The following is a 24,582-nucleotide window of genomic DNA, read 5'->3' as shown; positions in this document are numbered from 1 at the left end:
TATTTATATCGTAAAACAGTTGACGTATTAAATGTTTCGCTTTTTACATCTTACCTCTTTCAACGTTAAACTGACGCTTCGCGCTCTGCTTCTGCGACCAGTAAACCCCGCCTACTTTGATTGGTCATGTCAATAATATTGGCGAGCGCTGTTGGACCGCTGACGTTGACCATGACCAGAATAAATGTAACTTTTAAACCTTTTTGTCATCCAAACAATATACAGAGCGCTGTGTAACGGAGTGCAGCAGAGCAGTATAATAAATTCAAATATTCAGTTCACTACTCTGTCATTTTATTACGTAACTTGTTAGTTCTATTTAGAACTACACACGACCAACTTCCGCGTGCGTTCCTCCGTTGCTATAGGAACAGACGGATGCAGGTCCACGTGGACGCGAGTGTCCCTCCCCGTGAACGCGCAGCAGTGAGTGTTTGATCAAACTTGTCGCCAGCTTTCTGTTCTCATGTGTCCTTAACGCGGTCAGCTTCAGTTTCAGGATCTTCTGGACGTTCAATTAAACTTCAGCCTCAGTCTTTGCTTTGCAGAAATTGTCTGCAGTCAATGTCACTTCAAGAGTGTGAGAAAAAGTTTCACTCTTAATATTAGGTAGACTAATTTTCAATACGAGATGGTCGCTTCATGGGTGGATTTTATGAAGTAACATCAACGGCTGCCTGTTTAAAGGTAAAGTTGTTGGGTTTTTTTTTTTTCCCTAGATCTGCGTTTAACTTACTTAACCATTTCTGCGTTCTGTGCTTTGGCAACTCTGAACAGGAAGTGTGAAAGAAAGTGTGTGAAGGAATCTCCTACTGAGAGGAGGAAACTAGTGTTCCTGTTTTCATAAACTGCTTGTAGAGTTGCATATTGTTTTTCATGTTGTACACGACACTTTGGTCCATCTGTGAAAGTGCATTATTTTTTTATATATTTTTTTGTCTTTGACATTGCACTTCACTTTCTATGTGATAGGCAAGAACAGTGTATTTAGTAACACAACTGTTTTGTTCTCTTTAAATTTAGAGACTCTCTAGGCATCGTCTTTAGCTAGGCTACTGTGTCAGTCCAGTGTTGTCTAACTAGACTGGCAAGACAAACTTTCTTGATACAACGTAATGTTTGCATAGTGTAAGATCTTTGTTGAACCTACAGGGACACACAACTGTGGATGGTTTGTGCTAAACTAAAGAAGCTGATGATAGTGTTAGGTGTATATATATATATATATATATATATATATATATATATATATATATAGGCCTATATATACTGTAGTCAACATTTGAAGTGGAACAAAACCTTTCATCAAAGTTCTACATGCATTTTGAACAATACCCATTCTTGTCTTAGGACATCTTTGATTAACCTTTTTGATCCACTTCAAATGTTGACTACTGTATCCAGTCTGGTTTTTAGACGTGATATTTAACTTTATCCAAGAACCTAAACTGTTTGAACTTCATAGTACAGTACAGTGTTCTCTTTATTAACATGGCAGCATAGATAAAGGTTTCATGCAAAGCGGTAATGATATTCCTTCTGAAGGAAGTTCACAAAAGGATGAAGTAGCTCTGGTGAAAGGACAACTCAATAGGCTAAGATCAACTTATTTTCTTTTTCCTGAAATGTAGTAAAGAATTTACACATGATGCAAAGAAATGTCAATAGATAGACTGGGGTTCTTTAAACTTTATCAGGTCAGGCGACCATTTGGTATACAGTAGACTACATTACCATTCAGAAGTTTGAGGTCAGTAAGAATTAAAAAAATACCTTTATTCAGCAAAGATGCATTAAATTGATCAAAAGTGCCGGTTAATATATGTTAAAATTCAATTAAATGCTGTTCTTTTTAACTTTATATTCATCAAAGAATCCTGAAAATATTAACCATGTTTTCAACATTGATAACAGTAAGAAATGTTTCTTTGGCACCGAATCAGCATATTAGAATGATTTCTGAAGGATCATGTGACACTGAAGACTGTAGTAATGATGCTGAAATTCAGCTTTGCCATCACAGGCATAAATTACACTTTAAAAATATATTAAAATAGAAAACAGTTATTTTAAATTGTGATTATATTTCACTCTTTTACAGTTTTATTGTATTTTTGATCAATACAGTTATAGCCTGGGTGAGCATAAGAGATTTCTTTCAAAAACATTTAAGAAAATCTTACTGAACCCAAAACGTAATGTTGCATTTTAAGTCTGGCCTATAATTACATGTGTAAACACAATACACATATGGTACTACTGTATATTTCATTATGATACTTATATTGCAAAGCCTTTAAAATAATTGTAATTGATACAGAGTCTAAACATTACGTTTGAACTGTAGCTGGGTCACAGTTACCTACCTCAAATTGTACATTTTGTTAATACTATTTTTTTTCTGAAGAAAGACAAACATAAATAGTAATGAAAGCCAAAATATGAAATGCCATGGATTACTGAATAATCCACTATTTTGTAGAGGGGGGTCAAAATAAAAATTTTCACTTAAAATTTAAAGCCAAATTATAGGGGGAGAAAATGACTTTAGAAAGATGGCAGCATCATTTTATTTTTACACAGATGCGTAGGTCTATTAGTAAATTCTGTTGTCTTTAGTTATCCTTGTTGCCTTAAGAATGAATAATGTTAAAAGTGAAATTGTCTTTGTTTATTCACATAAAAACAACAATGTTAATATCTTGACTTTTTTTGGAGTCTAAAAATGTACTGTTAAGAATAAGAAAAACATGGCTATTTAGATGGTGCAATACTTTTTTTCTCACTTTTGCATTTCAGAAATGTGTCAGAAATCTCTGGAAGGAAGTTAATGTGCCTACTGGCCATTTCGGTGTATTTTTGGTACTAAAATATTGTTAAAATTAGTAGGTTTAATGCAGTTGTTTTGATAAAAGGAAAGAAGATACAATCCTAGTTTCAACATTATTCATTCTTTAGACATTTCCTCTTTAAATACAATAAGTATCATTTGTTTGAAAATTCACCCACATTTGGTTTTTGACATTTGAAAATGGGTAAGGTCAAACAATTTGCCCATGGAGCTGCATTGAAAACACTATATCTCTTGGAATTAACCATATAGGGCCTTTTAAAATGAACTTACCAAAAGAAAAGTTTAAGGACCAGAATCTAAAAGGATATTGAGATATCTTTAATACTTCTTGAGTTGCAGGTATGCACACTTTGAAGGAGAATGCTTTTTCCCATTTTTTTTAAATCGTCACCATTGGAATGTAATGAAACAAAGATTTCTAAAGTCAACATATTTAACTTCTGACATACCAATTTCCTTAAAAATAAAATAATTATGCTGCCATTTCTTTCTAAAGTCATTTTAGAAATGTAATTTGGCTCCATTTTGACCCTAAAGTCATTTTTGATTACTCAAATATTCATCTAAGTCCATCTATTCTTTTGGTGTTCATCACTATTAATGTTTGTCTTATTTCAGAAAAAAATATGAACAAAATCAAAAATGTGGAAGGAAACATTTATCTGACCTTTATCTGAACACATTTAAAAAAAAATTTTTTTTTTTTTAAATGAGTTAGATCTAGTCTTGTTGAAGACCCTGTGACATAAATTCGCCTGTGGAGGACATGATTTTGGTCTTTCTTTAGTGGGCTATTTTGGAGTTTGTGATTATTGGTCAGGTTTATAAGGCCACTGAAAGTATCATTCGGTTTCACAGCAAACTTGTGGATTTCCCAGTCAATACCCCAGACGAAATGCAAAGCACCACTTTGTGGCATGGCTTGTCAGCTTCCATCAATCCCATTAACGTTCAGCTTGTGGTCACTGAACAAATAACGTCTGTATTCCATTAATAAGAGAGACAGTCTTCTAGTTTCTGCTATTCTTGACAGCCAAGGACTGATATGCAAGTGCCACACATAGGCTAGTTTGTAGGGGTTGATGTAGGCATAATTAAAGTTCCTTTCAAAAATTTTGGGAGAGGCATGACATGAGTTTTTACTAAGAACCCATCTTAAAGTTGCCTAATTAAACATGTAATACGCTCATATCTATGTACAGTACTAAATAGTTACAAACAATACGTATGTTCACTCCAAAGTTGCGAATTTAAATTTAAATTTTATAAAACATTTGCGAATAAAGCACCGTTTCCATCCCATGTTCAAGATTTAAAAAAATCGTTACTTTCTTGGCGTTTTTCGTGTACAGACAAACGAACAACCATAAAAACGACTAAAAACGCTGTATTATACATGCCAGGCCAGTAGTTGGCGACTTCACTTTGTAAAGAAACACCACACACCTATAGATTGAACACAAGCAACAGCATAGCAACATGTTTATAATAACAACCACTCAGAACATCTTAGAAGGCACATAGCAACACCCTGGCAACCACTCACAACATCCTAGAATTGTGGCAGCAAGTTTAAAAGAATGTGCTATAGTTACCAGTTTTTTTCTTGTTTGTTTTTTGTAATATAACTGTTTTTAAAATAAGTTTCTTATGCTCACCAATGCTGCATTTATTTGACTAAATGCATTAAAAAAAAAAACAAGTAAAAACATTAAGATTGTAAAAAATTATTACTATTATTACTTTTTTATGTGTATTGTACTTTTTAAAATGTAATTGATTCCTGTGATGGCAAAGCTGCATTTTCAGTCTCACATGATCCTTCAGAAATCATTCTAGTATACTGATTTGCTGCTCAAGAAACATTCTTATTACTGTCATCAATGTTGAAAACACTTGTGCTGATGTATTATTCGTTTTTTTGTAATGCCTTACAGACCACAAACTTTTGGACACAGCTCTCTAACAATTGAAAGCAGATCCATCTGTGGTTTCTCCTCTTAAGAGCATTTTCTGTAAATACAGCATTGTATGACAATCCAGCAAATGCAATGATGCTTTCTCTGAATTCAGAAAATGGACAAGTGTATGACCCTCTTTACTCGAAAAACATAACCTGTCTAAATATACACCTTGGCGCTTTCTCTCAATCTGTCGTTCTCTTTATTTTTAATGCTCTTTCTTTTCCTGTGCCCATCTCCGTGCCCCCTTTGTCTAATTAAAGAGGTGGTTGCTAAGAGATGGTGCTTGGCGGCACTCTAAGAGGATGTGATGTGGTGTAACTCAAAAGCTTTGTTCTCTCTCTCTGCTCTTCTCTTCTGTCAAGGGCTGACCCATGTGAGGAAGGAGAGTTCGCACACACATACGCACACACACACACACACACACATGGACACCATGGCATCTTTCTCCACCTTCAACACCTGTGGCTCCAAGGTGGATCGGGCGTCCCATCGTAGGGGAGAAGACAGGCAGGGGACGCCCAGTGACAGCAACTGCAGTGCTGTGCTTGAGAAGACCAAAGAGTTCTTCCAGATTTGTGACATAGAGAGCAAAGGCTTCATTACACGACGGGATATGCAGGTAAGGATGTTGGGAAGGGAAAAAACTAGGCGTCCATGTAATTTGTGATTAGGGAGTTTTATAGGTAAAGAAGAATGAAAACCCCCAAAATGTATCATCTGGTTTTCCTGGCATTCTTTCAGCTGCGAACCATGAGCTAATTGATCAAATTTGTGTTTGTTCACCCATTAAATTGTTTACTTGCAACAGACCATAAACGGCGATCTGAAGTAATTCACTGTAAAATAATAATAATAAAAATTAATGACACAGATTGTTAAATATGTAATTGGCAATTTGGTCTTGGAAAAAGTACAAATTAAATACAACATGCTTCTGTACTGAAACTTGATTCTTTTCTTTTTACCTAACAAAAAAAGAACTAAAGATATATAAGGGTTCCCACAGTCTTGGAAAACATGGATATATCAAGATTTTTCAACTGTAATTTCCAGGCCTGTAAAAAGCATTGAAGCTTTATCTATCTATCTATCTATCTATCTATCATTTTGTACATGTTTATTTTAAACTCTAAATGATTTCATCAGCCAAAAATTGCTCTTTGTGAGTGAATTTTATCTTCATCCATCCATCCATCCATCCATCCATCCGTCCGTCCATCCTACCTATCAATTCTATCTATCTTTTACATGTTTATTTTAAGGTCTAAAATATTTCAGCTATCAGATATAAAATATATCAGCTAAAAATTGCTGTATGTGTGTGTGTGTGTATATATATATATATATATATATATATATATATATATATATATATATATATATATATATAGGGTGGATTTTCAGCTTCTGATGTCAGAATCGAAGGAGCATGTGAGACCATCCTGGAATTGGGGTAGGCGTTTTGAGACCACCCCTTCAGTTGTATTATTGTGCAGATTCGATCACCTCTTCCATTGATTGTACAGGCTTCCTTTGAAGTCCTGCTCTGAAGAGCCTCTTTCAAAAGCATCACAGCTTTGATCCAGTGTCTGTGGAACATTCATTAATAAACATTGGTTCCTCATCTTTATTTAAATTATGGCTCTTATTATTTCGACCAGTTTGGAAATGGATCCCGCGGTTTTAAATCTTTCTATTAAATCTTTGTGAACATGCTATGAAAACTGTGACAAAACATTTACGTCTTTGGCAAAGTAACTTGCATCATGGGTCTACCACATGTTGGGTCTGGCAGAAAACGCTGACAACACTATTGGTGTTTCAAAGAGCAGCTTTTTTTTTTCTAAACCTTCAGGCTGTTAAAAAAAAAAAAAAGCTACGTGAGGTTTATTACTGTTGTTAGAAGCTGTCACGTTGGTTTGCGGAGGAAAAGGGTGATGGCTCACAGTTTGTGCGCATCTTTACGCAAATGTTTTCACACGTCTGTCAGCATTTACAACTGACTTCTACAAGTACAGAAAAAGCCAAAGGACAATATTCAGCTGATACTAAAACATATCTGAGCAAACATTTGTCAGGTTCCCACACAAGGGTGTGTTATTTGCTTCCTAAGAATAGTAACATTCTTGCTGTATGTTAACTGGGGTTGATCACTGAAAGATACAGCGTGTTTGATTTTAAATGTGTCAAACGTCAGCCTTGTTTAAAACTTTGGTCATGACACAAATAACCTAGTAAAGAACTGGGGAATATGTGGTTTGGTTTGTTTTTATAGTGAAATTCAAAATGCATTGTGCTTCTCATAACGTCTGTATCATTTGTCATGTTGTTGTAGAGGTTAAATGGAGAGCTTCCTCTGAGTGCTGACGAACTTGAGAATGTGTTTGACACTTTGGACACGGATGGCAATGGATATCTGACCTTTGAGGAGTTCTCTTCTGGCTTTAGTACGTTTGCATTGCTTTGGCGGTTCAGATTTGAATCCATACAGCAGTCATTTAAAAAGCACACACACTTTTTCCTTGATTTATACTATATGTTGTATTTTGGGTTGTCTATATAATTGACTTGCTAATGTGTTTATGTCTATTCAGGTGAGTTCATGTTTGGCCCTGGTGTGGCGCCAGTAGAGCCGCATGCAGGTGAGGAGCCGGTCTCAAGAATGTCTCCGGAAGTGCTCTACGAGAACCAATGGGAGGAGAGAATCAGCAGGGCAGAGGATGATGAGGAGAAACACTTCTGCATGCTAATGGAGAACCTGGGGGCGAGCAACATCTTTGAAGAGTGAGTGTCATTTCAGTCAGCCACACTTACTGGAAAGTCTACCTCTGTTTGAAATGGATCCTATAATTGATTTTCTTTTTTAGGTTGTTATATATTGTAATTATTTTTTAAACATCAGTGGACGTTTTCTTGCATGGAACTACACTAGCTAAGATACTGCTTTCATGTTTCAAACGCATTAGTTGTGTATTTCTATCTATAATAACTACAGTTATTGTAATTCTAAATTCCTAATCATATCATTTAAATAGTGTATTTACTCTAAATTAACAAGCCATATGAAGTTAACATATAGATATAAATTCCTCCCAAACAGTCAATAGTAAGAGATAACACATTTTCCCCCTTCTCCTGGGAATTGGTTTAGATTTTATATCAAATATCTTAAATAACTTAATGTGCTTATATACTTTTTATATTGTTGTATAGAAATTCCTTTATTTTGTAAAGTTTTTCCTTTTGATATTATGATTATTTAAAATTTTACTTTTAGTTTGTCATAAAATTAACCTTTCTTGTTGATTTGACGTTAAATAAATAAATAAGAGACAGCACATTCCCAAAGGGAGGCACCTTTGATAAGACCAAGGGATTTTAATACAAATCAATTATTGTCTTCTCATTCACCATATGGTGAGTTGAGCCCATTTTTGTAACGCATGACCGGATGCACTTTCAGCAAACTACCGCCACTCCTAAAAGGCAAACGGTGATGGTGGAAGACATCAATTATAAAAGTTCATCCTTCTGACTGACTGTAATCCTTGTGTACGGTTATTGCTTTTTCAAAGGGGAAGCTGACAGTTTGGATTAGATTCTGATATGCATTTCTAGTCTCAGCCTCAGACTTCGCGGCCACCGACCGTTTGCAGAACGTCTGATGCATATGGCACACAACACTTCAGGAGTTTTAGAGTCGTCATCTGATTGGTTGAATTCTCCAGGATTAACGGGAGACATGTGTGTCACGTTCTTTGACGGTCCGTCTGGATACAAAGCCGTCATAATGCCAAACCCTCTTATGGAAGAAGAAAGCCGTCGTGTTTACAACTGTGACAATAAGCACTTATCAGGATCAACTAAACGTTGGATTTTCAAAAGTATGTGAAGTTACCAGCACCATTGTTGCAGCATGTTATTGTGGGGACATTGACTTTACATTTTCACACCCCTAAACATGACGTGGAACAAAATGAACTGTGATTGGTTGCTTTACATGTTGGTCAGATGTAGGACAAATTCCTATTGGAAGTGTGCATCCCTATGCTCTACTCACTCCGAAGGGCAGAACATGACCATAATTAATTAAAATATTTCCTTGAAGGGATTTAGTTGTTCACATTCAATTAGAACGTGCCTACAAATGGCACCACCTTCTCGAAGTGCCCTTCAAGGGTGCAAAAACGGCATTTAGAATTCACCCATAATCTTGGGCGGTCCTTGGCCAATAAAAGCTGCTATGGAGTCTGAAGGTCTGGCTATGCGAGACTAATGCATATGATATATCATATCTGAAATATGAGATGGGAGGAAAAATAATAAGTGAAGTCAATGCTTTTGAGTTCCCCAAGTAAACTTTGCGTTTCCTCGCAAAACATTTGCATTCCCCTGAGAAACTTTTCATTCGCTTGTTGGAGCACATTGTTTGTGGAGTGTGATGCAAGATACTACAATAGATAAAACTTACTTTATGTAAAGATAAAACATACAGCAAACTTTAAAACTGAGTTGTTGTGTGTTTTTTTTTATTTTTACAAACAGTAATTTGATAAGATATATGATGCAGTAAGTGTGTTGTGATGTCTCAGTCCAGGAGAGGTGCGGAGTCTTTGGGCCCAGCTCAGAAGAGACGAGCCTCACCTCCTGTCCAATTTTGAGGAATTCCTTTCCAGGGTCACTTATCAGATCAAAGAGGCCAACCAGGAGAGGAAAGAGATGGAGACTGCCCTTAAAAGGTCAGATATCACTTTAGCACTTTTATTCCTTTTAGAATGTTAACACATCATGCATTTTAAAAAAGATGTTATATTTGTAGTCATATACAACTGTTTTTGGTTCATTTACATGTCTTTGTTCTACTGTAGCTTTTAAAGGCATATTTTTGAAATATGTCAGTCTGACCTGCCAGTTATCACATATGCATGGCATTTATTGGAAATGAAAGATGATATCATGCTGCTTTTTCTCCTAGAATATTTCTCTGTCTGCCTTTGTTTCTAACTTTAATATTCTCTCCCAGCAAACCGAGATAATAAAAACACTAGTACGAGTAAAAAATAGGGAAATCTTTCTCATTCCGTGAATGCATTGAATAGCGTTTAATATTTTATATATATTATATTATTACTTTAACACTGATGTGACCAAGCTTTTTGATTGATCCTGACATATTTAATAGGAAAGCGATGACACATGATGATGAAATCCAGAGGCTGTATGAAGAAATGGAGCAACAGATCAAGAATGAGAAAGACAGGATACTCTTAGAGGTGAAGCTTTTATTACAACTGGCCATTTGAAATAATCCTAAACCCTGAGTATACAATATATTAACATTAACCTCAAATTGTACACTTTAAGGAAAGCATAAAGGAGGACTATACAATGAAGAGAATAAATCTTATAGAACTGCTTTGAAGGAGGGATCATCTGAGACATATGTAGAGACCAGAATATCATAGAGATTTAGGAGAGGTGTCTTTTTACTTTGACCAATAAAGAACTATGTATGGTCTTTAGAGATAAAAACAGCTCTTGATGTTGCATTATATGTCCCTTTGATCAGATATTTGGTTCCTGGGCTTCTATAGTAAAGTGTAAAAATTGGTAAATTTTCATGTGATTTTTATGTTCTCCAGGATTCCGATCGGTTCTTGTCTCGCAGTCAGGACTTGGAGTATCAACTGTCCACTAAGGAGAAAGAACTGGAAATTCTTTCTAACAAACAGAAACGGGTTGGTCACAACTAATACCTTTGCTTGTTTACGTCGATACCAAACCAGTTTAACTAGTTAAATGTATCAGGTAATTGCTCATACATTCACTATTTGAACAATACACTGTAGTTAAATAAAATTAAGGAAATGACAACCAACGTCATATATACATATACTGTATATTTGAATAGGAATTACACAGAGAGTGAGATCTTTTCCTGAAAGAGTTTTAATTCTGAAGTAACTTTTACTCAAGAACAAATTAACATCTAAATTTTAAGAACTCTAACTCATATAAATCTTACTCAGGTTTGACATATTTTTCTCAGATTGTGTAACACAATCAGCAGGTGTTGTAGATCATTTGCTGGAAATTTATGTTCAAATTTTAGAAAGCCATGTCTGACGCACACACAAATAAATGCTGATCTATACACACAATAAACAAAACCCAGCAAAGCCTTTCAATGCTAATGAATGAACAGAAAGTAACAAGTCTTAATGCTTCCTTTGCTTCTCTCATTACAAGCTTCATTTTCTTCTCATCTGTGAACAACTAAACCAAATTACTTTTCTTTATTGCTGCAATGCAACTTTGTGCAAAAGTGATTAAACTGACTTTCTGTCTGCGCTAATGTGTTTGACTTTTATGTAAAGATTGAGCTAAAGTTTGGTACTGCATGTTTGGTTAAAGACATGGTATTGTGTCCTTTTTGTGTCTATATTTAGCAGCATAGCTGTGTGTAAAAGCATGAGTGCAAGAGCTTTCTTATCAATTCATTCCTCCCACAATGTCCCAGCCAAACATTCACAATAACACTTCCAAGGCCATCTCATTTCTTGATAGTGGTGTAAAAATGCATGTCTGGCATGTATGCCAAACATTTGTGTAAAACCTGATGGTCATTTTATTCAGCATGATTTAAGACTGTTTTAAATATCTTTTTGTGCTTCAATTGTTTTTGATGATAGCTCAAATGTTTAATTTGTGTGTACACGTGTGATGTTTGATCTCCGTTAGCTGGAGAGTCAGTGTCGAGAGCTGCACAGTGAGCAACGAGAGACGGCCGTGGAGAACGTCAAACTCAAACAGTATAATGACGACTTAAGCCGTGAGCTGGAACACACCGCCCAGGAGCTGAGCCTGGCCCAGGAGCAACTCATGCTGCTGCAGGATCAGTCCTCACGCCTGCACGAGGAGCGAGAGATGTGAGGATGTTATGAAATGTTAGGATGTTGGATGTTAGGAAATCATCTAGAACAGTGGTTCTCAAACCTGTCCTGGAGTACCACCAGCCCTGCATATTTTGGGGTGGTGTTTGTCTCCCCATATCTGACACACCCATTTCAGATCTTACAGTGTATATATATATATATATAGTATAGTATAGTATAGTATAGTATAGTATAGTATAGTGGTAATCAAAATTATTCAACCCCCATTGCAAATCAGGTTTATTGGGACAATTAAAAGACGTCCAGCTGTTTACAATGAAGAAATGAAACAAAAGTAATTGAAATAGCTCAACACAACAAATCTTTCTAGTGGTTTCCCTCAAATATAACTTCTGCGGTCTCAAATTTATTCAACCCCCTGAGTAGAATCTCTCACAACAGCACGAATCTGCAAAACAGGTGTTGTCTCAAGCACACCTGATGCAACCAATCAAGGGTTCATTAGTTGCACCAGGCGTGCTTGAGCTAGAACACATGAAATATCTGAACTGGCTAGGTTTGTTGAGTGTCACGTTTGACTGCATGTTAGAAATATGGCTAAGTCAAAAGAAAGGTCCAAAAAGTTAAGAGAAAATATCATCGCTCTTCACAAACAAGGAACAGGATGCAAAAAGATAGCGAAGGCATTAAATGTTCCTAGAGAGACAGTTGGAAGTTCACAAGTTCACAGTCAAAGGAATAGTGGTTACACTACCTGGACGGGGCAGAATAAGGAAGCTATCAACGGCTGCAACCAGATTTCTGAGAAGACGGGTTCAGAAAAACCCCTGAGTGACTACAAAAGACCTGCAGCAAGATTTGGTGGCAACAGGCACTGAGGTTTCATCTGCACACTAAGCATACTAAACGCATACCAGAATTCCAAGACGTACACCACTACTGACCCAAAAGCACAAGAAAAGTCGACTCCAATTTGCTAAAAATCATAAAAATAAGCCACCGAAATTTTGGGATTCTGTTCTGTGGAGCGATGAAACAAAACTGGAAACTTTTCAGCTTTATGGATGACCAGTTTGTCTGGAGGAACAAGAATGAAGCAGATGCTTAAAAGAGCACACTGCCTACAGTTAAGCATGGTGGTGGTTCGGTGATGCTCTGCGGCTGCTTTGCATCCTCTGGCACTGGATACCTGCAGCGTGTGGAAGGCAAGTTTGTATTCATTTTTGCACATCAGGAAATGACGTTAGTAAGGAAGCTGAAGCTTGGGCGTCATTGGAGCTTCCAACAGGACAATGATCCCAAGGATAACTCAAATTCCTCCAAGGCTTGGTTGCAGAAGAAGTCCTGGAAGATTCTAGTGTCCATCACAGTCACCTGACTTGAACTCCATAGAAAATCTGGTGGGATTTGAAGAAGGAGGTTGCAGCACGCAAACCCAATGATATTACTGAACTGGAGGCCATTGCTCATGAGGACTTGGCTAAGATTCCTCAGAAACACTGCCAGAAGCTGGTGTCTGGTTATACATCTGGTCATCTTGCAGCAGATCATAACACCAAAAGGGTGTTTTACTAAGTACTGAAGATGCTTGTCATGAAGGGGTTGAATCATTTTGAGACTGCAGAAGTCATTCAAATTTGGATTTTCAGTTGAATTTGGGCAAACCACTTGAAACATTTGTTGTGATAAGCTATTTCAATTACTTTTGTTTGATTTGTTCATTGCAAAAAGCTGCAAGTCTGTACATTTTGCCAATAAACCTGATTTGCAATTGGGGTTGAATAATTTTGTTTACAACTGTGTGTTTATATATACACCTGTCAAAAGTTAAATATAAAAATTTTTGATGATTTTGAAAGAAGTCTATTCTGCTCACCGAGGCTGCATTTATTACATAAAAAAACCACAATAAAAACAGGAATCTTGCAAAATATTGTTACAAATTAAAATAACTGTTTTATATTTGAATATATTTTAAAATGTGCTTTATTCCTGTGATGAAAGCTTAATTTTCAGCATCATTACTCCAATCTTCAGTGTCTCATGATCCTTCAGAAATCATTCTAATGTGCTGATTTATGCAGCATACAGTTAAATAATATATCACAATTTCGTTTCTTGATATTACCGTAATGAAAATGAGATTATTTACTTGTTTATTTAATGTTGGTTTCTCATAATGTCAGCTTTTGTACATTATGTCCCTTGTTTTATTTTTTTATCAGTCTTGTTGCTAAACTCATTAAAAGAGTTTGTGTTTTCTTCAGGGAGGTTTATAGGGTTACAGAAAGCCTGCAAAGAGAGAGGGCAAGTCTTCTCAAGCAGCTTGATTTGCTAAGGTAAGAAATTGCTATAAATGGAGAAGATCTTTATGTTTGGCCAGAATTGAAATGTGTTTTCTATTTAATTCCTCCTAGGGAAATGAACAAACACTTACGAGATGAAAGAGACATGTGCTATCAAGTAGGTTCATATAGACTTTATATAAGATATTGTATTGATCCTGCATTTTGACTTTTTTCAAGTCATTGTTTGCTGTGTCTCAGAAACCAAAGACTGCTGCTGCAAAACTCTCATGGACACAAAGGTCTGGATCAATTACTGTGAATCATGCTGAGCGGAAGCAGTCATTCAAGAGGTAAGGTTGTGTGAAAATGCCCTCTGTACACTCAACGGTACTCAAGATGAAAGGATACAGTGAACTTGCAAAATCAAAAAAGATTTGAGTCTCCTGAGATAAAAGAACTTGTCATTTTAGACCCAAGTTACATCAAATCTTATTGTGAAGAAGTCAATAAGAAGAGGTTTTCTTGATATAGTTTGAGTTATCAAAAAAGATACTACTACATCTTGCTCATGTAATTTTGGAGTAAATTTAAATATAGGCTGTTGTTGTCTCCAGCGACGAGGATGAAGAAGTTCTGCCGCATTCTAAGCGGAAGAATGTGAGTGCCGTAAATGGGCGCAGCCTGAACCTGGAGGACATGGTAGATGGGCGACCTCCTTCAAAACACCAGCTCCAGAGGATCATCTCAATTGAGGAGGACCACCTCCCCCAACTCCTTCAGCAGGGTTATCAGGCCCAGCTCAGAGAATGGAGTGAAGATGAGGAGTTGGAGGAGGGCATTGATCTCCAGATGAGCAATATTTACCCCACAACCAGCACTCCAACCTCTGTTTCACCCCCTCTAGGAGTCGCACACACGCCCACCTCACCCAGGGGACAGCCTGTGGGCAAAGAGACGGTCCACTCGGTGAGAATATGACTTGATTGGTCAAAACCTTGGACATTTGTTGAGGTTTCAAAAATAACCTTTTACCATACAGCCTCAATTTTGCCAATTTGACATACCCAAAATAAAAAGGTTGCTGCTCATAAGTAATTCTGAATAGACACATAACCAACATATATTTAGAATATATCCATTGGATCTTTACATTGCACAAAGAAGGTTCTATATAGTGGAAATGGGTTATTTAGATGAATAAGTTTATTTAACCAGGCAAGTCACTTAAGAACAAGTTCTTATTTTCAACAACAGCTTGGCAGGAGAATTTAAATCTCCTGAAAAACATACAAACACACATTGCAATACACACACATATATACATTCAATGAAAATAAAATCTTTAATTTAATTTTGGACATTGGGTATAACATATGAGCACTGCTGATAGAGGTACCCTTCCATCATTTTTTTTTTTCAGGATGAAGGGTCCATTTCAGGTCCAGATCGTTTGTTTAAGATCATTCTGGTTGGGAATTCCAGCGTGGGCAAAACGTCTCTTTTACGTCGCTTCTGTGATGACTGTTTCCACACTGGTACATGTGCTACTGTAGGTCAGTGGCCTTCCATTTACTTGTTAATGTTTACTAGTGTATATAGGTATTTTTGATTTATTTAACCTAAATAGCCTCAATAAAGCACTAGTTCACCCAAAATGAAAATTGTCATGGTTGACACCCTCATATTGCTTCAACCTATTTCTTTGGGTGTGAGTCCACAGCTTACTTCATAACTTGTCACCATGTTGTTGGGTCTGTTAATTCTCGACATTCTAATGACAGTGAGACTGTCTATTGACTGTCTATAATATAAAATATATTTAATCTCACAAAACGAGGTTTTACTGACTCTTGATTTCATCCTTTAACACACTCAGGACTATTTCAAATATAACACTAAGTATAGATGTCATAGAATTTTGTCATAGCCTTTACTGGCCATTTCATTTCATTATTTTTTTTATTTTAATTTTTTTTGCGTCAATAATAATAATAATAATTTCTATTTCTACATTCATTTAATAAGAATACTGTAAAAACATAAATATTTTGAAATTTCCATTTAAAATAACTGGTTTCTATTTAAATATATTTTAAAATGTAATTTATTCCTGTGATGGTAAAGCTGAATCTTCAGTCTTCAGTGTCACATGATCCTTTAGAAATCATTCCAAATCAGCATCAATATGCTGATTTGGTGCTCAAGAAACATTTCTTATTATCAGTGTTAAACTGTTGTGCTGCTTAATATATTTGTGTAAACTGGAACATTTTGATCAATAGAAACAGCATTTATTTGAATTAATTATTTTTTTTACCATGTTAAATTCACTGTTTTGATCAATAATGTGTCCTTTCTGAATAAAAGTAATGATTTCTTTTAAAAAAATCGTACTAACCTCAAACTTAAAAAAATAGCAATGTGGCAATACCATGATACAGTAATACCACAGTATTTTGATATGTGCTATGATATTGATCGATTATCATATTCAGTACCATACTATTTACATGGCACTTATAAACAATAACATGAAAATAATGTGTCATAATGTGTCTCAATTTGCATGATTCCTATATTGAGCTGGTTTTAAACATTTATCAATAACTTGGTATTGACTAAAACCTCAAATCAATTCCATCTGCCCTTTAGTCAGGGCTTGTGCGTGTGGAGCTTCCTCTGGAAAAAAAAGCATGAACACATTAAATGTCAGACCCCCTTCCTCCTCTTTCAGACTGACTTCTTTCATGTGTGTGACGTGTGTGCAGGTATTGACTTCAGTGTGAAGACTCTAACAGTGGACAACAGCCAGGTAGCCCTGCAAATGTGGGACACAGCTGGACAGGAGAGGCAAGTGATATTTTCTAATAGAAACAAGTTTAATCAGTCATAATTTGTATGTTATCAGTGGCCTAGTTGATTGTTGATCGTGCCATTGTGTCTGCTAACTAAGAAAACAGATGAATGCAAAAGTTTCATTGTGGGTTTCCACCGTCAGGTATCGCAGCATCACCAAGCAGTTTTTTCGCAAGGTCGATGGTGTGGTAGTGGTGTATGACATCACTAGTGTGCAGACTTTCACGGCAGTTAGGCAGTGGCTGGCCAGCGTGCAGGTGAGTGATTCATTTCCACTTTCTTCAGGAGTAAAAGACTAAATGTATGCTAATGTACACATAAACCTCTAAAATGAAGTTTATTAAAGATATTGATTGGAATTTTAATGAAATAATGGGGTAACGATGTATTTTGTCCAATAAAATGCTCTCTAGTTATGAACATGTCTTTTCCACTTAAATTATCAATACGTCCTACTTCTGACTAGTAATAGAAAGTAGCAATTGGCTTTTTTTTGTTTTCCTTTTCCAATTGTTTCCATCAGTGGTACACTAGGTTATTATAGTTTTGCATTTTTAAATTAGTTTTTATTTTAATATTATTTTCAAATTTCCTATAAATTTCAGTTAGTTTCATGAATGGTTTTGTTAGTTTTAGTTTAGTTTTTATTTTGTGAACACATTTCTATTTAGTTTTTATATATTTAATTTTAGTTTTTAGTTTTTATATATTTAATTCAAATGTTGTATTCAGACCAGACATTTAGTTTACTTCTACTCTGACAAATGTACGTCTATTTCTGGGCTATAGACATGCTATTTGTTTTTTCCGTTTTCTGCTTAGTGTGGTATGTTGTCTAATATGTGTGGTATTTTGTTTAGTTTCACATGAGATGGTTATCTATGGAAGCTTGTTTCCGCCACAAAATAAAAAAAAATAAAAGATAATTGCGACTTTTTATCTCACAATTGCGAGTTTACATCTCGCAATTCTGACTTTATTTCTCAGAATTGCGAGATATAAAGTCAGAATTGCGTGAAATAAAGTCGCAATTGCGTGTTTTAAAGTCAGAATTGCGAGATATAAAGTCAGAATTGCGTGAAATAAAGTCGCAATTGCGTGTTTTAAAGTCTGAATTGCGAGATATAAAGTCAGAATTGCGTGAAATAAAGTCACAATTGCGTGTTATAAAGTCAGAATTCTGACTTTTTTTCTCGCAATTGCGACTTTATATCACGCAATTCTGACTTTATATCTCAGAATTCTGACTTTATATCACGCAATTGGGAGATATAAAGTCAGAATTGCATGATATAAAGTCGCAATTGCGTGTTATAAAGTCAGAATTGTGAGATATAAACAAAAAAACTTGGGGTCTTTTTTTTCCCCTTAGAATTGGACTTTATATCTCACAATTCTGAGAAAAGATGTCAGAATTGCGAGATATAAACTCGCAATTATGTGTTATAAAGTCAGAATTGCGTGATATAAAGTCAGAATTCTGAGATATAAAGTCAGAATTGCGTGATATAAAGTCGCAATTGCGAGAAAAAAAAGTCAGAATTCTGACTTTATAAGACGCAATTCTGACTTTATATCTCGCAATTCTGAGAAATAAAGTCAGAATTGCGAGATGTAAACTCGCAATTGTGAGATAAAAAGTCGCAATTATCTTTTAAAATGTTTTATTCAGTGGCGGAAACAAGCTTCCATAGTTATCTTACCTGGATTTAAGGTATAGCTTTTGCATAAGGTCTAGACATGACGTAAATACTTATTTGGCCATTTCTGCTTCTGGTTCACACAGAAAGCGGTTTTGCTTTGAAAAACGGAAAAAAGACGCGGGCAGAGGAATGCGGAAAAAGCGAAAGGTCTCGATACTCGAAAAGTTGAACTTAATTTAACTTGAGTGTCGCATTTTTAGAACGTTGTGTCATGCACGTGATGCTGCAAAAGACGAGACTCGAGCGCCATGGTCATTGAAAAATAAAGTAGCGCAGTGGAATGGAAAAAAGTGATTTTCCGGTACAGGATGAGAGCTTATTAATTACGAAAACGATTATTTATATTTGCTAATTATTTTGTTTCAGTTCGTTTTTCAGTAACTGTTGTTAGTTTCATTTAGTTTTAGAAATTTTTATTTTATTTCAGTTTACGAAAATGTTTTTTGACCAATAGTTTTAGTCTTAGTTTTATATATATATATGTATGTGTGTGTGTGTGTGTGTGTGTGTGTGTGTGTATGTGTATATATACAGTGCAATGCATAAGTGAATACACCCATGCTAAAGTTGACTAAAAAGAGGAATAAAAAATCATATTTTGGAAATTGAACTTAATGCCTTAATTTAAAAAATTAGGAAAAATCCAACCTTTAAGGACACCAATTTTCTTTGTGAATGAATAATGTATCGTAAATAAATAAATGTTCTTCCTTAAAATACATGGTGCATAAGTGAGTACACCACTATGTTAAATTCCCATAGAGGCAGGCAGATTTTTATTTTTAAGTATTTAAAAAAAAAAAATTTAGGATACTATGCATCCTGATAAAGTTCCCTTGGCCTTTGGAATTAAAATAGCCCCACATCATCACATAGCCTTCACCATACCTAGAGATTGGCATGGGGTACTTTCCATAAGATCATCTCTCAATGCAAATCAAACTAGCTTTTAGGCTAACTGAAATAAAACCATGCCAATCTCTAGGTATGGTGAAGGCTATGTGATGATGTGGGGCTATTTTAATTCCAAAGGCCAAGGGAACTTTATCAGGATGCATAGTATCCTAATTTTTTTTTAAAAAAAATACTTAAAAATAAAAATCTGCCTGCCTCTATGGGAATTTAACATAGGGGTGTACTCACTTATGCACCATGTATTTTAAGGAAGAACATTTATTTATTTACGATACATTATTCATTCACAAAGAAAATTGGTGTCCTTAAAGGTTGGATTTTTCCTAATTTTTTAAATTAAGGCATTAAGTTCAATTTCCAAAATATGATTTTTTATTCCTCTTTTTAGTCAACTTTAGCATGGGTGTATTCACTTATGCATTGCACTGTATATATATATATATATATATATATATATATATATATATATATATATATATATATATATATATATATATATATATATATATACTTTTATTCAGCAAGGATGTATTAAATTGATCAAAAGAGACAGTAAAGACATTTATAATAAAAGCATAAAAAAGCATAAATGATTCTTCTATTCATCAAAGCGTACAAAAAAAAATGATTATGATTTCCACAAAACTATTTAGCAGCACAACTGACTTTAACATTGATAATAATAAGAAATGTTACTTGAGCAGTACATCAGCCTATTAGAATGATTTCTGAAGGATCATATGACACTAAAGACTGGAGTAATAATGCTTATATATATCTTATATATCTTAACCAAAAAAACTTATTTCAAGTAAGCAAACGGTATCATCACTGCAGTTTTCAATAGTTATGATGGGAAGGGGTTGTCATTTTTTCATACTACAGGAGGGAGCAGGTGAGGACATTCCCATCATGCTCTTGGGGAATAAGACAGATCTAGACGGCCAGAGAGTAATTCCGCTGGGAACGGGAGAGAAGCTAGCCAAGGTGAGTGAATCTGGGCCCTGGAGTGGCACTAATGGATCACCATTAAACACATTAAGCATGGCACTCTTGAAATGAACAAGTAAAAGAACAGGCTCAGACATCACGAATCATTGTGTAGTTTGATGAGATATATGAAGTGGTTTCCTGTCAGTTACTGTTGCCTGTTCTCAGCCGACATTAAGAACCACACTGAATGACATAAGAATGACTTTTTATTCTTAACATAAGTCATTCTGTTCACTCTTTCAGGACTTTCAATTGATCTTTTATGAGTGCAGTGCTTTTTCAAGCCACAATGTGACAGAGGCTATGATTCACATGGCAAGGTAAGAGTTTATGGTCACACTGTATTTTGTACTTACTGTACATTACATGTTGCACATTACATTTTACATGCTACATGTACTTACTGTAGTAATAACAGTAAATTATACATAATTACAAGAAACTTTCTATTCCTAATTCCACCCTATAGTAAGTACATATTACTCAGTATGTAAATGAATAATTACACTGTAACACGGACACATAAGTTTATTAACAAATTTATTAAATGACTAATTTCTTTTAAAATCAGAATATGGAAGAGTGTTTTTATGTTCCGGGTATATTCTGTGGTTCACTTTGCAGTTTAATCTGACCAAGAACCTCCCTGTTCACACTAAACGCATTTTTGCTTTTCACTGTGTAGAATTGCCATGTTTTTTTCTATGTAAACATGCGCTAGACGGATGTATTTGACATTTGTGTTCGTTTTTCGTGCATGACATGCTTGTTCTGAAAATGCAGAGCTCAAGGCTTAAAGAAGTTCAGCATTTAAAAAATGCATCTCCATTCCACTGCCCTTGAATGCAAAAATGCTTTTTGTGTGAACGGGCCGCTTAGACAGGAAATGACTGCCTGACAACCACAAAACAAACCACGGATTGTTTCGTTTTTACATGTTTAGTGCCGGGTTTATCTGTAATCTATGAGACCACAATAATAGATCGGTATTAAAAAAAATGGCGCAGTGGTCCCAGTTGTCAAACAGTTTTATAGAAAAGATTGAAAAATAAGAAATGTTGAAGATGAATTTCTGTCCATGCTAAACAAGTAAATACAGATTATTCCACTTGCATAAACACATGATGAAATATACACTTCTACTCATGACTTTTCAGTTTGCTTTGCTTGCTCTGAAGTGAATCTTAAACAAAATGTTATGCCACCAACCTTAGTTTACAAGCTTAAAATCCAGTGATTAGTTAGATTTTTATTAAAAAAAATGTAATTTTTTACACTAGACACTTGTAACCATGTCTGTTTCTGTATTGTTGTTATTATTAAAGCTACACTGTGTAGGATTTTCTCCCATCTAGCGGTGAAATTGTTTATGACTACCAACTGAATATTACTTTCTAGCCCCTCCCATTCCGAGGGCGTTTTAACTCCTACGGTGGCCGTATTATTTCAAATCTGCCGGCAGTCGCGAGTAATCTCCCTCTCGCGTTCGTCACGGTGCCACTGAGTGTAAAAACGCGAAAGGCGAAGCTTGAATTTCCGGGTATGTCCCTCTTTGGCTAATGTATTTTCAAGATGGAGGCGCAACATGGCTGCCGCCATTCGAGCGACTCGCTCGTATGTGTTCCAAATGGCAGATTCTACGCTTATGAGAATATTTGATTCGTTGGTAGAAATAATTACACATGAATGAGCACATATCATTTTGAAAGAACAAAGTGTTTTTTTCTAAGAATCAACTTAAAAAATTACACAGTGTAGCTTTAATACAATATAAATATTAAATGAAAAAAACAAAACAATTTGTCTTAGCAACTAACAGAAATAAGTTTAAGTTGAAGGATCAAAATTATATATAAAAAAAACGTAAATAAAAAAAATGTAAGCGATTTTATAAAAACAAAATATTTGCATAAAAATGCATGACAAAAATACTAAACCTAAAATTTTGATAAACATTGATAAATACTAGAATTATATATTGATAATACTAATAATAAGCTTCAGTAAGTGAATAGACTGTTAGCATAACAATTCTTATACCTGGAAAAGTCAATTGCATATGCAACTGCAAAAATGATCGATTTTCACCACTAACGTTTCAGCCAGCTCATAATTCACACATTATTATTTAGTTACATTGTACTGTACTGCACCTCATACATTTTTCCCCTCTCTGCCAGAGTTCTGAAAGAACAAGAGGACAGAGAAAAAGAGAAAACCGTGTCGCTAGTAGACAGCGCAGCTAAGAAGAAGTCCTGCTGCTAGTAGAAAGCCATCCATAAACACTCACAGAAACCTTGGTGTTAATGCTGATCTGGTTTGTCTTGCTCTTATCTTCCTGTTTTCTTTAATGTCAGCGTTTTTGTATGACCACTGTAGAGTTAAAGATGTCTGGTCTTTTTTTTATATAAACCACGACCTCTTTACAGTGTGAAACGGACGAGTTTTCAGTTAGATGTAGGGCTTTAGTGCACTCTAGTTATGTACACACTAGAATTCATCAAACGCGTCCCTATTAAGTTAATTTCAAACACCCGTCACACTATTGAAGTATACAAAGTTGTATTTTCGTATTGGCTGTTGTTGTACTTCATCTTTTTAATATGAAGGTCTAGGAAAGTGTATTTTAAATTAGCAAAACAAGCTCCTACAGACGCTAGTTTGTTTACAGTCGTTTGCACAAATGTATTATTTATTACTTACGCGATGGATTGAACATCTTGAATTATTCCTTTAGTATTCCTAGCAAGGAAAAATGGAAAAATGTCTCTATTTCCTCTCACCAGCATGAATATTTTTAACACACTGCCATGAAGCAAGCAGATGGTTTGCATGAGGATTCGGTTTTAACAGGGTTCAGTGTTGTTGTTTTTTAACTACATTGAAACGATTGATCTATTGAAATAGATTTTGTCTAACATTGATTTCAGAACACTTTTTGATTGTATTTTATGTATTGTGCCAACAGTAATATATTTGTATTGCCTGTATTTGTAATTTAATGTAGTCAGTGTTAAATCAGTGCATAAAGTCTCGCAGAATTTATTATTCTTCACACTTACCATAAATAACAATTTCCTCACATTTTTAAGGAAGCATTAATTGTCCACCAGACAGTGGACTTATGCACATCTAAGATGAACAATAAGGCTTATACTGTGTTTTATCAAGTCGTTCAGTTTTTCAGTAATCACAATATGAGTCTTGATCTGTAAATTGAGTTGTTATGTGGATTCACACATTGATTCTCTATCACAGCTGGGCAGAATGCACTAAGTTTAAACACCATGTGAACGTTTTAGATGATTTCACGCTCATGGAGTCTTGTAAATGTTCCTGCTTTATTATATACATGTGTAAATATTAAATAGAAATGTATTTTGAGTGATATGTTGGAATAAAGAATACTATGTTTGCATTCATTCTGGTTCGTGCTTTCAATGAAATAGCAAGAGGAGGCATGTATGCCAGCTAACAATGAACACAAAAAAATACGAATTCAGATATTGAAAAGGCATTGTTCTTAAAGCTTAGCCTGAGGTTAAACCGGTTAATCCGGTTTTACCCGTTCAAATAGCGTATTTAAATGTTTAAAATGCATAGACATTACATGTGTTTTTTTTCTTGGAAATATTTTATTTATATTGTTATATCTTGCAGATACTCTTACACTGTGGGATGGTTTCCAAACCTTTTTTAAATAATACAAACAGGTATTTATTTATTTATGATATACACAATGGCTATGCTCTATATAGCGTACCGTATCTCTTAGTATGTAGTGTATATAATGTACACAGTATGGACATTTCCTGTATGCAAAGATTACCTGAAAAATTTCATATGCTCTCTATCAGGGATGAGGTTACGGTCTAAATCTTAAGTCATATCTGACCTTAAACGGTCCACAAAGTGTTCTTTTATTGTTTTGCCATTGTCGCAGTGGCCTAGTGAGGGCTTCGACTCCTGTATCTCGGTGGCTGACCACACTCACGGCCAAGGCCCCGGCCACACGCTTGCGGTTCAGCGTCCTTAGTTTGCGCCAAGAACAAGTTCACCACAATGTCCATTTCTCCAGCACTTTTGTTGTCAGAACCATCAACTGGTAGGACC

At 35.3% G+C, this 24,582-nt stretch overlaps 1 protein-coding gene across 1 annotated transcript; it reads left to right on the top strand.

The window, feature by feature from the left end:
* Positions 1-390: 390 nt before the first annotated feature.
* cracr2aa (calcium release activated channel regulator 2Aa) lies at positions 391-23,887 on the top strand. The gene is made up of 18 exons (XM_084408619.1): positions 391-687; positions 5,181-5,437; positions 7,154-7,265; positions 7,413-7,602; positions 9,411-9,557; positions 10,001-10,091; positions 10,461-10,556; positions 11,560-11,747; positions 13,982-14,053; positions 14,132-14,177; positions 14,261-14,352; positions 14,617-14,968; positions 15,423-15,555; positions 16,771-16,852; positions 17,001-17,115; positions 20,362-20,463; positions 20,713-20,789; positions 22,650-23,887. The coding sequence occupies exons 2-18, from the start codon at positions 5,243-5,245 to the stop codon at positions 22,732-22,734; spliced, it is 2,175 nt and encodes a 724-aa protein (XP_084264745.1). The 5' UTR covers positions 391-687; positions 5,181-5,242; the 3' UTR covers positions 22,735-23,887.
* The last annotated feature ends 695 nt before the right edge of the window (positions 23,888-24,582 follow it).

Source organism: Rutilus rutilus (assembly GCF_951802725.1).
Source record: "Rutilus rutilus genome assembly, chromosome: 5".
Lineage (NCBI taxonomy): Eukaryota > Metazoa > Chordata > Actinopteri > Cypriniformes > Leuciscidae > Rutilus > Rutilus rutilus.
This window is presented reverse-complemented; position numbering and strand designations above follow the sequence as displayed.

Bases quoted from the DNA above. Each gene is read 5' to 3' on its own strand.
- cracr2aa (XM_084408619.1), top strand. From the start codon at position 5,243: ATGGACACCATGGCATCTTTCTCCACCTTCAACACCTGTGGCTCCAAG. The intron at 5,438-7,153 runs GTAAGGATGTTG...ATGTTGTTGTAG, and splicing joins TTACACGACGGGATATGCAG to AGGTTAAATGGAGAGCTTCC. The intron at 11,748-13,981 runs GTGAGGATGTTA...TGTTTTCTTCAG, and splicing joins CTGCACGAGGAGCGAGAGAT to GGAGGTTTATAGGGTTACAG.